This window comes from Oryzias latipes, chromosome 3 (genome assembly GCF_053564925.1).
Source record: "Oryzias latipes strain Hd-rR chromosome 3, Olatipes_Hd-rR_3.1".
NCBI lineage: Eukaryota > Metazoa > Chordata > Actinopteri > Beloniformes > Adrianichthyidae > Oryzias > Oryzias latipes.
The window spans coordinates 16,294,156-16,309,592 of NC_136239.1; the positions used below are offsets into that span (position 1 = coordinate 16,294,156).

At 39.1% G+C, this 15,437-nt stretch overlaps 1 protein-coding gene across 3 annotated transcripts in view; it reads left to right on the forward strand.

Annotated features, from left to right (window-relative positions):
* Positions 1-212: 212 nt before the first annotated feature.
* The window catches only part of fbn1 (fibrillin 1), a 67,910-nt gene continuing 52,685 nt past the window's right edge, over positions 213-15,437 (forward strand). The window contains exons 1-7 of one of the 3 annotated variants that reach the window (XM_078944265.1): positions 213-258; positions 427-520; positions 697-976; positions 2,449-2,531; positions 3,972-4,070; positions 5,048-5,143; positions 5,943-6,038. In XM_078944265.1, the coding sequence (XP_078800391.1) occupies positions 774-976; positions 2,449-2,531; positions 3,972-4,070; positions 5,048-5,143; positions 5,943-6,038 (577 nt within the window). In that variant the 5' untranslated portion in view covers positions 213-258; positions 427-520; positions 697-773. Of the gene's footprint in view, positions 521-696; positions 977-2,448; positions 2,532-3,971; positions 4,071-5,047; positions 5,144-5,942; positions 6,039-15,437 lie in introns of all 3 variants that reach the window. The other 2 variants (XM_023953173.2, XM_023953174.2) reach the window with 2 other exon arrangements.

Sequence of the window (15,437 nt, forward strand, 5' to 3'; positions counted from 1 at the left end):
TGGTGATTTTTTTTTTATTGAGCCTTGGAACTGATGAATGGACGTTTTAACTTTTCTGGCTGGTATATTCAGCATCCCCATGACAGCCATAAGCTCTGTTAAAGGTCGAAGACTTAAAGCGCATTTTTGAACTCAGGCTTTTGTATCGCGAGAGCATCGCACAAAAGAGAGAGCGACAGAGAGGGAGAGGAAAAAAAACGTTTTGGGGGAAAGTGGAGGAGGGATGTGGACGGAGCTCTGCAGAGCAGGACAGACGCTGTGAGTGAGTTTTGGTGTTCTCATCCTTACGCCAGCTCCTCTAGCTGCTCTGTGCAAAAGCAGACGCCCCATTGGATGAGCACGACCAGACTGCAAAAGTTACAATGCGCATCTGTTTATTATAGCTGCTCAGCGAGAGGCTTGAGTGACTTTTCCTCTTTTCCACAGCTTTGCCTCTCAGCGTTTATTCAGCTGTACCTGCAAGTCAAAGGACAGGAGCCCTCGGTCGGGTCCTTTGCAAATCTCCTGCTCGGGAGACAAGGTAGTACTTCCACCTCATCTCAAAATTTATGAAATCCAAACTCCAACTAACTTAAAAGGAGTTTTAGCGCAGCATTTTGCGCACAATCATATGCGTAATTTCTGCGTTATTGCTGCGTAATTTCCAAAGTTTATGTCTTTATTTTAAAAGTTAAACATGTTTTCACTTTTTTCCAGCTCTGACTCCAGACCACAGAGGTCAGACGGGTCGGGGAAAACTTAATTGTGTTGTTCTGAGCGCTGGAGTTGCACACATGTGGGTGGACATGCGGGACAGCGCGCGCGGAGAACGGCTGCCGCAGCTGGCCGTTGCTTTGCTGGCTGTGCTGTCGCTCTTTGCTGGGCTTGGAGACCCTGCTGAGGTGGTGGACACCGAGGACAGGGAGGCGGTGACCAAGATTACCGACACTAGAGCCAACCGGGCAAAGAGGAGGGGAGGAACAGACGTCCTGAGAGGGTAATATGCAGTGATATCTTCTGATGGTTAAACATTAGAAGATTATTTTCCACTTTTCTATTCTTTTCTTTTTTCTTTTTCTTTTATTTTGGCATTAACCTAAGATGGGCACATTTTAAAAATACTTTATTCTAGTTTCGGAGCAGGTGCCTTTACTGGTTCTTTCTTCTGGGAATGTGAAGGTCAAAAAATGTGTGTGTGAGTATGTGTACTCTCATAGGGGGTGTGTGTCTTTTAATAAGACAGACTGAGACCCCTTAGTGACATGGTGTGTGATGGGAAGTTTGCAGCAAAGTTTGGTAATTAAATACTGGCAAGAATACCACATTCCTGCTGACTGCAATAATAAATTACATCCAAACAATGGAGGCCATTGGTCTTGCGTCTGTGGCAGAGGGGGAGAGAAAGAGACTAACAGCCTAATCCCCTTTTTAGCCAAATACACCACACCCCAGTTGTGGATAAATGACATCTGCAGCTGTACACAGTGGGTCACTGCTGGATAGAGGAAAGACTGTGTGTGCACGTGTGCATATGTGTGTGTGTGGAGAGATAGGGAGAAAGACAGACATAAGCAATAACGAAAAGGAAAAAAAAAAGACTTTGTCCAATGATGACGGCAAACAGATGATATAGGTCACACAGTTGAGGGCTTGATGAGCGTTCTCCACAGGAATCTCTGTTTGACATCCTAAGTTTTCATTTATCACATCATCTGGGTCCAGAGACAGGAAGAGCATAACTGTGTAATGCAGACTCACCACAGTTTGAATGGCTTCATCATTCATTGATCTGCTCTGACTGCACAGTGTTTACACAAACCTATGGATGGGTGTATGTTCAGTGGGTGATCACAAGTTCACATATGTAAACCTGTCTCAGACCGATAGGCGGGAGAATGGGCTCTGATGGTGGCCGAAATATGCTTTAGATTTCAGTGCACGCAAAGACTGTCCTTTGTCTGTGAGGCGACAAATGATCCTAAAAAATTAGGTAACAGTGTCAAAATAAAGGGTAGAGTATCATGAGAAACTTGCATTCCTAAAGTTTTTTGAATGACACCAAGTTTAAAAGTACAAAAAAAAAGAAGAAATAATTTGAGTGGGACTGTTTATGTGGTCACAAGAGAAAACAAAGAAGAATGAGAACTACAAGGACAAATACTGCGGTATCTTAGCCCAAAATGTTTGGAAAAAACTCAGAGGGAAGAATAAGAACTTCAGAAGGGTCTTATTTCTTAATCTATTAAATTGTGGGAATTCTTACTATCTTTTTGAGTTAGACACTTCTTTTTTTTTTTTTGCAATGTTGGCATTATGTAGGGAAGCTAAGTGACAGCAGGCTTAAAGATGCTTTAAGGCTGCAGTGATTAAATACTTTAAAAAATGTAGTATGTGGTAAACAAACAAACAAAATAAGATGTTGTGCTTGTTTATGTGGATTTTGACCTTCCAGTGGTACATCTTTCATAGGCCAAATGTTTGTGGCTCGAGGAACAATGCCTTCTGCTGCCCAGGCTGGAAGACTCTTACTGGAGGGAACCAGTGCATTGTTCGTGAGTACCACCAACATTATTTATTTGCATTTGTTCAGAGCTAAATTCTACTATAAAAGGGGGAAACAATCCCCTCAAAACTAACAAGGTATGGAGTTATACTCCTTTCTAAAGTATTGTGTTACAACAGCAAAAACCTTTTATTATGTCCATGCAGTTCTGACTGGAGCAATAATTTTGACAGTTGTGACTCATTTTTGTACTGTTTGTTGACTCTCCCATTTAAGTACACTTTGTAGAATTTGCATGAAAGACTTTGCTGTACAAAGAGTTAACTTTGGCCTGATTGTTAAAAGAGAAGAAGGTAAAGTTATTTTAAAATTATTTTAAGTTAGAAAGAGTTTGCTTAAAATACATTTAATTAAAGTCTGTTCAGAGTTAAATGCATTTTACATATGCCAAAAACATTGGAAAGACCATAAAACCATGAACATGGCTACATGGCTAGATTTAATTTGAAAATGCTATTTTACATTGGATTTTAATGTCTAGTTAGTATTTGCATAGTAGTATTTACCAAAACTGTTCAATCCCTCCCCTCTTGAGTACACTGGGATGTTCTAGAGAAAGTGATGGTGAAGGAGCATCATCATCAAGTACAACTTTTTTTAAAATTTTGATTAGAACAGTCTATAACAAAGGTCCCAACCAGTGGATTATGGATGGATGTTGGTTCATGTGTCATTTAGTAAAAGGTCATAAGGCAGGCTGAGGAACAATATTTTAATGGCTGTCTGTATCAAACAAATGGTGATGAGGTGGCGGAGCTGGTGGCACTTACACTTTGTCACACAGTAGGTGTAGCGACTTCAATTGTTCAAAACCAAACTGTCGCTGAGAGGCTGATGCTGGGTGGGTCCGGATTTTGAAAACCATAAAGCATAATGAAGTTTGTATTTTGAAGTTTTAATAATGAAAAATGAAGGTAATTGAATCCACTTATTATATTGTGATCAACAAAAGAGAAAAAACAAGGAATCAAGAAAAAAGCACAAAAGCGTATAAAGCGTATAAAGCGGTCAATAAAAAATATGGCAACCCAGCTCACCCCCCCTTCCATCTTAAACAGGGATAACCCACAGGTGAGTTAAAGTCAATTAATGTCACCGCCCACAAACATGTGACCCACCAGCTGATTACCTTACTCAAGAACCTATAAGCAAAACAAATCTATATTCATTCACCATAAGAAAGACCACACTTAATTCATGGCACCTACAATAGGAGTTTCTAATATTTGTCTGCAGAAGTCAGAAACTGACAGCCTTTTCTGAATCAAGTGATGCAAAAATATCTATAAAGCATGCAAAGTGAAAACCAGTACTGGAAAATTCTGTTTTTAGCATAAGTTCTTTTGTGTTTTTGGCAAAAGACATTATGATGTTTTTTTTGTTTTGTTATGTATTGTTGCTTTATTAATTGTTGTATTGCGTTTTGCAGCAATATGCCGAAGTATGTGTGGCGATGGTTTCTGCTCAAGACCTAATTTATGCACCTGCCCCAATGGCCAGATTGCCCCTACCTGTGGATCCAAATCAGGTAGTTTGAACTCCTTTTTTCCTCCTTCAAATCGTTTAAGTCTAACATCTCTGATTCACAGTAATGTACTTTCATGGTTATATTCTGCACATAAGTTCAGGGCTGACTGGCACCCAGCCAAAAGATAAGAATGATTGATGGAAATAGGAGTGTTTATTGGTACAGAATATTTCTTAGACAGTTTAGCCCATATCCTACAGCATTCTCTACATTTGATTTATTAAGAACACCAATCATTTCCAAACTTGATAAGCAGGAAAAAATGATGCACAATAGAAATTATGCATGTACTCTACTATTTCTCAGTTTTGAGAACTTATTTTGAACTTTTATATGTCATGTTATGTTTTTTTCTTAGTTTAGTCTGGCAGCTGTGACTTCTCCTGAATGCCCTCCCGTCCTCTGAGAGTCTTCTGAGAGTCACAGCTGCCATCCAGCTCATATATAGGGTGTTATCTTTTTTAATTCTGTGTGAGTGTCCTTGTGTTTTCCTAAAAAGATAAATTCTGTCGTTCGGGACCTAAGGATCAGTAAATCCTATGTTTATTCGAGGAAGTGTGTCGTGTCCTTCCTGCTTTTGGGTTAATTCTGTCGGCCAAACCGTAACACTATAGAATTAAACTAATTTTTGTTATTGCTCTTCTCCTCTCATTACTTTACAATAAGAACCACCTATCACTGATACCAAAGATAATAGGGCACATGATGCAGATCAAGGAATTTGATCGGGCAAAATACAAACCTCTTATTTGTAAAAGTAACAGCACGGTTGGAAAATTAAAATATTTCAGCTAACAGTACATGAAACTACTGTGCTTATCTGTTAACAAATGATCAAAAGTTGTATTTAAGCTTTAAATTAGCAGAGGGGTTATTGATTGGTTCTTTGTAAAGATGAATTTTTAGTGTATGTTATAGTTGCACAAGGTTTGGAGAAATCTGTGTGTATCATTGTTTTTTACATTTTTCATCAACAGTCCAGAACTGTAACATTCGGTGTATGAATGGAGGATCATGTGCGGAGGACCACTGCCTGTGCCAAAAAGGATATGTAGGAAACCACTGTGGACAGCGTAAGTTATCACTGGGATGTACTCCAATATTACAATATTTAATGACATGTGACAAGACAAAAAAACACCGCCACTAATGTAATTTCTATAGCACATCTACTTTAGTTTAAACACAGACTTAAAATCCACTCTGACGAAAATCATGTTTTTACAATCTTAACATGTTCTTGTGGCATTTATCTGACAATGGAAGACATGTATTAAGAAATTTAATCTTAAATTTTCATTTACGAGTATTTCTTTATTCAAATTGTTGGGAATCAGGAGCAAACAAAAAAAATGGAGTTTGATAAAGAGCTTCTTTGTGATCTTTGTGATGAAGATAATATGCTGGGCGGGCCACAACTTTACTGCCCTGAGCTCTCAGCAATGGGGTGGGGAAGGGGAGGGGACGGTTGAAACAATAAGCAGAAAATCTAAACTTTGATTTTATTAATTTAAATTAAATTGGCCAGCCATCGAAGGAGTACCACACCTTCAGCAAAAAGTTGCTGGGATAGGCTCCAGCAACCACTTGACCTCAAAAGAGGCTAAGTTGGTTTAGGAAATGGATGGATAAATGAAATTTGAATTTAGCAATATGTTAAATTTGTATAAGGCCTGAATTGCATGACATACTTTACAAGTTTTTTGTTGCTAATTATGGGTCACATTTGCTTGTTTCAGATGCAAAACCAAAAACAGGATTTTTTATTTACAATATGGGCTTTCAACTTCATTCAAATTCTCAGTAATGTCCAAAAAAGTGTCCAACAGACTATTGTTTCTCATGTTTCTTATGCTTTGTGTTTTTCCTCAGCGGTCTGTGAAAATGGTTGTCTCAATGGAGGAAGGTGTGTTGCTCCCAACAGATGCGTGTGTACATACGGCTTCACCGGGGCCCAGTGTGAGAGAGGTAATGAGTGCAACACAGCAATTCTCTGCAGTTCTAAATACCTATCCTACTGTAAACAGTTCCTTACAGTATAGGTGATTTAGGACTCACTGCTGCTGAAGTGCTTTTTTTTTTTAACACGTGACACGTTGAGTGACTTTTTTATGTGTCATGCCACTGGTTGGAGGAATATGGTTTGTTGTGGAACATGTGGAGAAATTACAATTTTTTTTCCACATCTGCTCTGAGACGACGCACTTGGGAATGGGATGCTGCTTTTAAATGTTTGTTAGCTAAAGACCTCCCATCCTCTTGTGGTTGCTTTCTGGCACATGGGAAAAAAGGTTCCAAAATATACAAGCACACGCAAGCACAGCGGTTGATGCTGTTTTTCATTGAAATACACACATTTGGTTTGGATGCGTTACGCATGTCTGTTGCTGAAATGACCTCTGGAGGTCAAAGTGTTGACCTTATAACACTAATGTTAAGATTGGCAGTTGAGATCTTATTAAAAAGCTTTTTGGTCTTTTGACGTCAAATGTCAGAGTCTTGACATTTGGATGATTTGTTCCTTTGGTTTGCACCGACAGAGATGACACTACATGTACTTTAAACCCTGCAAATATTATGTCCTGTCTAGTCATTCTCAGTTTAGTGCCAGACCTTATTCAGTAAGGCACGCTTGTAGATGCGAAATCGGGTGATGTAGAAATTTGGCCAGATGGTGTGTAACTGTTCAGGAATTCAAATGTTGCATTTTTTTCTGCCTACTTGTCTTCTTGAAGTTCAAGCTTGCAGGGAAAATAATGAATTACAGGAACTGTTTTTAGGGGGAAGGAAGTAACACTAAGCCACATCTGGTTTTAAAACTGAGATTTGCTATGCAAGTTGAAGAAATCCAAGCAGGTTATTCGCTGTCAGCTGCATCTTTCTCACTCGATTGATGAGTTTTGCAGTTAAACAAGAATAAATCACAGTGTCAATCATCATGCTGTATCATTCATTAGTAGACCACATTGAAATTCAAATTCAACTTTATTTACAGAGCACTTTTCCTGCTACAGAACACCTCAAAGTGTTGTACATACAATAAAATAAAAAGAACAATAAAAATAGTAGTAAAAATAGTAATCATAATTTAAAAAAAACAACACACATAAACATTCTACAAAAACAAACAGGGAAAAACTTTCCATAAAATCAAATTAAAACATGAGGAAATGTAAAAACGACTTAAAAGCTAAGCTAAAAAGAGGTATTTGTTTTCTTATTAACCTTCACAGTGGATGAAGTCCTCACATCCTCAAACAGGGTGTTCCACAGGCGAGGCTCGCAGTGCTGAAATGTGGTCTTGCCATGGGTTTTTGTGCTACAACCATCATACCATTTGCATGTTCTCCCCGTGCATGCGTGGGTTCTCTCCGGGGTCTCCGGCTTCCTCCCACCATCCAAAAACATGCTTCATGGGTCAATTGGCAACTCTAAATTGTCCCTAGGTGTGAGAGTGAATGGGTGTGTGATTGTGGCCCTGCGATAGACTGGCGAACAGTCCAGGGTGTCCCCTGCCTCCGCCCACAAGTGGCCGGGATAGGCTCCGGCAGCCCCTGTGACCCCGAAAGGGATAAAACGATAGAAAATGAGTGAAAATGAATGAACCATCATACTACGTGGTTCCATAGAAGATCTTGAATTTCTCTTTTAATCCAATGAAAAGCAGTTGTGCTAATATCAGGAAAGACCTTTCTTCCTGTTGCCCAGCTTTAAACTGTCTTGACAGAATCTGGCTGCAAAAAATGAATTAGTTAAAGAGATAAAGACAAAATAATGTCTTTGCTTATATTCAAACATTTTAAAGTTTTTAACAAACTATATTGGACTTGGACCACAAATCTTTGGGTCAAATCAACTCATGTGATTAGGAGTTTTCCTGCAGAGTCCACATGTGTTTTGTCGATTTGGGGAAGACATATGACATCAGGATCGTCTCCCTCATCATTTCTAATGGGCGCTTAGGGAGTGTGTCTATTTGGTCCTTGCACAAAAAGTATACGAGCTTGGTTTGCAATGCTGGCATTTATGGGAGGCTCATTATGATGGACTCTTACCGCTCTTTGTCACAGATTCTCTTTACAGACTGAATTTCTATCTTTGCTCTAGAGATGGACAAGTTCCAGTCAGGATTAGAGTTCTGCTTTTTGCAGATGACGTGATCCTTTTGACTTCATTACGGTGGCCCAGAAGGGTCACAACACAACACATTAACTTTACACACAACACATTAACTTTACACACAACACATTAACTTTACACACAACACATTAACTTAACACACAACATATTAACTTTACACACAACACATTAACTTTACACACAACACATTAACTTAACACACAACACATTAACTTAACACACAACACATTAACTTTACACACAACACATTAACTTTACACACAACACATTAACTCACAACACAACACATTAACTCACAACACATTAACTCACAACACAACACATTAACTCACAACACATTAACTCACAACACAACACATTAACTCACAACACATTAACTCACAACACAACACAATAACTCACAACACAACACATTAACTCACAACACAACACAATAACTCACAACACATTAACTCACAACGGAAGTAAAGCTGCAATGGAAGTGCTTTTATTCTGAAATTTCCACTGGGCTGAGTGGCTAACTGCCTAACAGAAAGTAACGTCACAGTGAGCTGTGGAGGGAGCATGATTTTCTACAAGAGAAGCTAGCTGCACCGTTGCCAGATTGGGCGGTTTTGGGTGTAAATTTGCGGTCAAAAATGCATAATTTGTGCGGTTTTAAGGTCGGTTCAGCGGGTTTTTTCCCACTCATGAATATATAATAGCGGCCTACGTTAGGCCATGTGGCTTTTGGAGTTCTACTGAAGCTCGTTGAACGGCAGAGCTTATTGGACCGGGCTCTCATCTAACCTGTTGTTGGGGGAGTGCAACGCCCCGCCTCTTAGAAATTGTGTTCATTAAAGCCTGACAGTGCGATCTCTCCACATTTGTCGTGTCAAGTGTTGGGGACCGCGTGCGTGTGTGAGAGGAAGACGAAGAGGGAGCGGAAGAAAGGAGAGGACCGCTGCAGGGACTGGGAGGGTGTGTGGGTGGGTGGGGGGTGTTGGGGACCGAGTGAGTGTGAGAGGAGGGGGCTGAAGAACGGAGCGGAGCACGTGCAGCGACAGAGAGGGGTGCGAGTGCAGCGCGGAGGAGTTTGCGTTAACATTGTGTAGCTTCTCTTGTAGAAAATCATGCTCCCTCCACAGCTCACTGTGACGTTACTTTCTGTTAGGCAGTTAGCCACTCAGCCCAGTGGAAATTTCAGAATAAAAGCACTTCCATTGCAGCTTTACTTCCGTTGTGAGTTATTGTGTTGTGTTGTGAGTTAATGTGTTGTGTTGTGAGTTATTGTGTTGTGTTGTGAGTTAATGTGTTTTGTTGTGAGTTAATGTGTTGTGTTGTGAGTTATTGTGTTGTGTTGTGAGTTAATGTGTTGTTGTGTAAAGTTAATGTGTTGTGTGTAAAGTTCATGTGTTGTGTGTAAAGTTAATGTGTTGTGTGTAAAGTTAATGTGTTGTGTGTAAAGTTAATGTGTTGTGTGTTAAGTTAATGTGTTGTGTGTAAAGTTAATGTGTTGTGTGTAAAGTTAATGTGTTGTGTGTAAAGTTAATGTGTTGTGTGTTAAGTTAATGTGTTGTGTGTATCGTTAATGTGTTGTGTGTAAAGTTAATGTGTTGTGTTGCGACCCTTCTGGGCCACCGTACTTCATAGAGTGGCAAACCACAGCCAAGACTTGGGCGGTTTTAAGTCAAGTGTGAAGCAGCTGAAATTAAGATTAGCACAGCCAAGTCTGATGACATGGTCTTTAAAAGGAGTGAATTGTTTTCTCAGGGTTTGGAATCATTTGCTGCCTTAAGTAGGTGATATGAAATATAGTCTTTTGATGAGAATACATGGAAAGATCGATTTGAAGAATTCAAGAAGAAGCATAGTCCAAATTCTTTCTTGGTAACCATGTTTAAGTCACAAAATCTGTAGGTGTAAACAAAAAAATTAACAAACTTAATAAGAAAATTAATAGACAAAAATCCCTGCTCTGCATGTCAAATACTTGAAAACCCTTTCTGAATGGATCTGCCTCAGGTCCTGCTTTTTTTTGTTTTCCAATTCTTTACTGAGAACATTTATTCAGAACTAATCTGTAATTTTATTAATCTGAAATGTTAATTTCTGAACCCCTATGCTTTTTGCCCCGTACTTAACATTTGGCTTTTTAAAAAAATGTAAAAAATGTGGACAAATGGATACTGTGGCGTTAAAGCATAGATTACTTTCACTGGAATTTCCTTGGCTGGGATCCATCATCTCCTAGGGAAAAGCCATTGTGCTTTCACATAAACACTGACACATGCATAAAGCACATGTGTTTGCACACCCCTCTCTGTTTTTAAAGCAATTTGCAGAACTGTGTGCCATTATGGCTTGATCTTATCACATTACAAAAAACACGAGGTTTCTACAAACATGTGATCTAAGCAGGAGAGAAGTGGTTGCACTTGAAACTCAGAAGTTTTCTTGGATGTAGAAATGATTTGCTGCTCACTGAGCATGAACACATCACTTCCACAGAGCTGAATGTGGCCAAAGTGGTCTGCTGACCACTCACCGCCAATAAGCTAAGCTAACTGGTACATCTATGTTGTCTTTGTTTATTCTTAAATGTGATTTTGGTTGGAATGTGTAATTTGTGAGACACAGCCACAGTCACAATACTGCTGCATTCAGAGCTATTTCCTCCTGCTGAAGAGTCATGGAGCTACATGGCAATAAATTCAAGCTTTTGCTATGACGCCATTTAGTTCACTTAGGTCTATGGGGGAATGGCTGGCCTCAAATGTAGCAAATCAGAAACTGAATTTCCACAGGGAAGTCATCCGGTCAGTAGAGGGTTGTCTTGCGTTTCCCCTTACAAGGACGCGTTTCATCCCAGTGCAAATCTCACAGATGTAATCAAGCTTCTACGTTTCCAAGTGTCTGTCAGAGCTTGCTCAGCTTGTCAGAGGAAATCTGATGACCTGCCAGTAGAAAAGTCCCCACCTAGATGAGCAATCATAAACTCATGCAGAGAAACACAAACAAAATATAAGAATACATATCTAAAAATGTTTTAAAAAAATATCTTGAAAATGGGTCCAAAATGTGTTTTCCAAAATGAGCTCGTCACAACCAATGCCACAGACACACCGGGAATGAGTGCTAAATGCGCATGGACAAGCAGGAAGGGGCTTTATGTTTACTAGCATATGTCCGCCACCTACAGTTGGAGGAGGCTTGTGTGATTTGTCGAAGTGGTGCAAATCTCGTGAATTATGCTCAGCGCTTTTTCTTTCACAGCTCTATTCCAATATATGAAAGAATGGGTGTCATAGAATTCCAGCTGGGCACAAACTGGATTGATTGGTATTGATTTCTCCTCAGTTAGTTGTTAGTTGACACTAAGTGAAATAAAAGGGACACCATTATACGTCGCTACCCAATACAAGTCCCTGAATGGTCAAAGTTTGACCTGGTTTAACTTGCAATGTGCATTCAATGGCAGTGCGTTTTGTACATAGAGCTCCAAAAGGTCTTAAAAACTTGTGTAGCTTGTGTACACGTGAACACAAGAGTTTTGAATGCGGGAGCAGTCCATTCATTGGAAGTGAACTCTTGAACGTGTATTGCCGAGGACAGTGTGACCTTAGCATAATAGCTACATACAAGCTTTATGTTGTTAGACTCAAAGACAGGCTGTTACAAGTTCCAGCCGTTATCCTCTCCATAGGTCATGGAGTCACAAACAATGACAGACAGCTTTTAAGTAAGCCACCATAAAATTAGAGATGTTTTTAAATTATTTTATGCATAAGGTGGCTAAAGTCAAAACTTTTGGATTTTGGAGATGATTGAAGATAATCTTTTAAGTTACTTACAAGTGCCATTCCCTCTAGCTCAGCATACAGACACAAACAAGGAATCTCTAGCAGAAAAAGATCAAGACAAACTCTTCTCTGCAAGTTTAGAACTCTCCTCTAAACAGCATCTCCTATAGGATTTGGCCAAACAAGAGAAAATCAAACAAAAACTAGTGAAGACCATTTCTGCAAACTGAAGAGGTTTGAGATCATAGATGACCAGAAATGATCAAAGATGCTGTATGGTTGAATGAAAACATGTGTGATTGCTCCCAGATGTACAGGACATGGGTGGATCCCCCAGCTGATTGCAGTACACAAAGAGACAAAAGATGACGGATGATATGACATCATTTTCGCTCAACAGCTGTTTGCCTCTCCCTGTTTACTCCTGGAAACTGTTTAAGTGCTGTGCTGGTATTTGCTGTATTCCATCTGAGATGTTTGCGTTTGAAAATGTGCTCAATTACACTTCAAGCTGATGTAGGCAGGCATCAGATCAGATAAGTGTGGCATCTTTAAACTCACCTGCAAAATAAAACCTTTAGCAGCCTGTTAAAGATTTGGGAACTGTAGTTTTTCTTCATTCAATTACAGTAATTCTCTCTAAGTTGGAATCAGTGAGTCAGCTCTGGCTCTCCTGCTGCTTGTTCAAGATAAAGCAACAGTGGAGTAACAAAAGTGGCCAAATTTTTCCTCCTACTGCAGTCTTTTTAACTCTCCACTGTTTACCAATCAAGAGCTGATTTTAAACAGAGCTCTGCTAAATTAGGCCAATAACAATATTGGTGTTTTTGCAAGTATTATAAAACTCTCCCACTAACACTCACACACACACACACACACACCGACACATAGAGTATTTTTATCCGCCCTTTTACTATGTAAGAAAGTCAATACAGAGTCTTACATTTTAGTTTTAGTAGATAGTACTTTACTTTTTAAGTTTATACTAACAATAGGGTGACAGGTTGGTTTCTTATTTAGGTCATATACGGTCGCCAGGATGTACATGGCCCATATAGTATCGTCGTTGGTGATTTTAAAAGACCTAAATATCAGATGTAGTGTTGACAACAACAAAAAAGGGAAAAACAATTAAATCAATCTAATTTGCATGAAGAAACACAAGTATGATTACAAAAGTGACAAGACAAATATGTATCTCGGAAAAATGGGAGAAAGGACTCTTTACTGAGAGTTTATTGCTAAATATATACCAAGTGATCATGTGGCCTTATCTGTTCTCCATCAGTACTACAATTGTTACACCTAAACATAAGAATTTTGCTGAAACTATACATATGAAAATCCATCTGTACATTTTTCTGAATTCCCCTAGGGGGCACAGGGTTGCTGGAGCCTATCCCAGCTGCTTAGTAAAGGCAGGGAACACAATGGCAGGTCGCCTGTTTGTCATAGAGCCACACACAATTTAGAGTCACCAATTAACCCAGGAAGCATGTTTTTGGACTGCAGGATGAAGGAGAAAATCCATTCATGCACAACGATGTCATGCAAACTCCACATACAAAGGTCCCAGCCGGGATTCTCATGATGGTCTCTTGGTGTGAGGCGAGAGTGCTAACCACTACACCACCGTCCAACCCACATTTAAAATTTTTATAAAATAAAAATATAATACAATACTTTGTATGACTCATCACCTGAGTAATTAATATTTACTAGTTTAAACTTAAACAAGGCAGTCTTGTAAAAAGTAAATTCATGGCAGAGCTGCTCTTTTGGATTCCATTTATTTGTATAGGTGTAATATTAAAACGTCCAGTGATATTTCTTTCTTACAGTCTAAAATTTATTGGAGAATTTTTGGTTTTGCTTCATCGTAGTAATTACTGCTAAAAAATGAATCCACTGTTTAGTTGACACTTAATCTTGTCCTGCAGTCTGGTGGGTCTGATGATGTGACTTGGGGAAAAAGTCCTGTTTCTAATTGAATTTTTTTTTTTTTTTTTAAACAGCAGAGTGGTCCATTTTTTTGCATCTTGTGTGATTGGTCAGTGTTGAAAAGTAGAACATGATTCTTTTTGTTTTATGGTTAAAACATGGCGTTTATGGTTCGAGACATTTATGCATTGAATTGAGCAAGACGGCAGATGTTTCAGTGGTTCTACTAACTTTTTTTGTGGGACATAAAAGTATTGTTGAAACAAATGACCCCGACAAGCACTCAAAAAAATATTAAAAAGAAATATTGTGTTCAGAAGAATCTTCTCCAGGTAAACCAGGAATGAGCCAAAAAGTCTTGAAATTTCAAAAACATTTCTTTAAATGAGGAGAAAATCTATCAATAGGTTAAGAATAATTTGTAACTTCAGAAAATTATTTTAGTCATGCTTTTTCAAACTAAGATTTTTCTTCTTCCAAGTCAGAAAAATAAGATTTTTTTTTTCTTGAAACAAGTTTTTTTAAAACTTTGTTAAGATTGTGTTTTTGCAGTGCAAAATATGAAATTAATTCACATCTTTAAGGGTTGTGATTGACCTTACAAGAGAATTTTTGAATAAAATGTTTTCATTGACATTAAGTCATTTTTATGCCTTTTTTAATGCTGCCATAGATAAGTAATACAAAGTTAGAAACAATAGTTTAAAGTCAGTCAGATCTGAAGTGAGTTTGTTCATTTAGTTTCACCTCCAATAGGTGAAGAAGTCAAGAAAGAAACCAAAGCCTTTCTGTCCCAGTAGAGCTTGAATGAAGGGAGTGCAGAGAAGAGAGAAAGATGACCCATTTCTGTCTCACACTGCACTGCTGCCAGAGGCTGGGAGACTGTAGAAACTGCTGTGCACGTGACGGTCTGGGCTGGGTCCCGGTCCACACGGGAAACGCACAATGTCTCGTTTGTTTTAAACGACTGCTCTGTTGGAACTGCTCTCCCTCTTTCCTCTTGCTGTCTGTTGTCTGCAGTGAAATGTGGAAATGATTTTTGTCTTTGGATTGCTTCCAAATTCTTTTGGGAGTAATATGTTTTTCGTTCCCTCTCTCTCAATCCTGTGTTTCACCATTTTTCAATCCTTCTCGATAAAGATTCTGTGATTTTGTTGAATCGGGTTGGGAGTTTGAAACTAAGGTGTGGTCTTTGGAACAGGAATGAAATGAGGGGAAAGATCTGTGCAAGCAGTCTGCTCAGGGAAATGAGGTTTAAACCAGCTTCAAGGGGAGGAGGGGGGGAAAGAAAAGTCTTAATGGAGGGACTTTCTTCACATTATCACATTAGTTAGGAGCTATTTAGCTTTAATTTTGGGCTGCTGTAGCTGGTGAGGAAATCACCCTGTGTGTTCCATAGATACGCCCTGCCAGCTTCTGTGGACCATATGGATCAAGACCTTTTGACTGGATTTTGCATCATTAGACAAATGCAAAGCATTAAAGTATATGTGCACATTTAGTT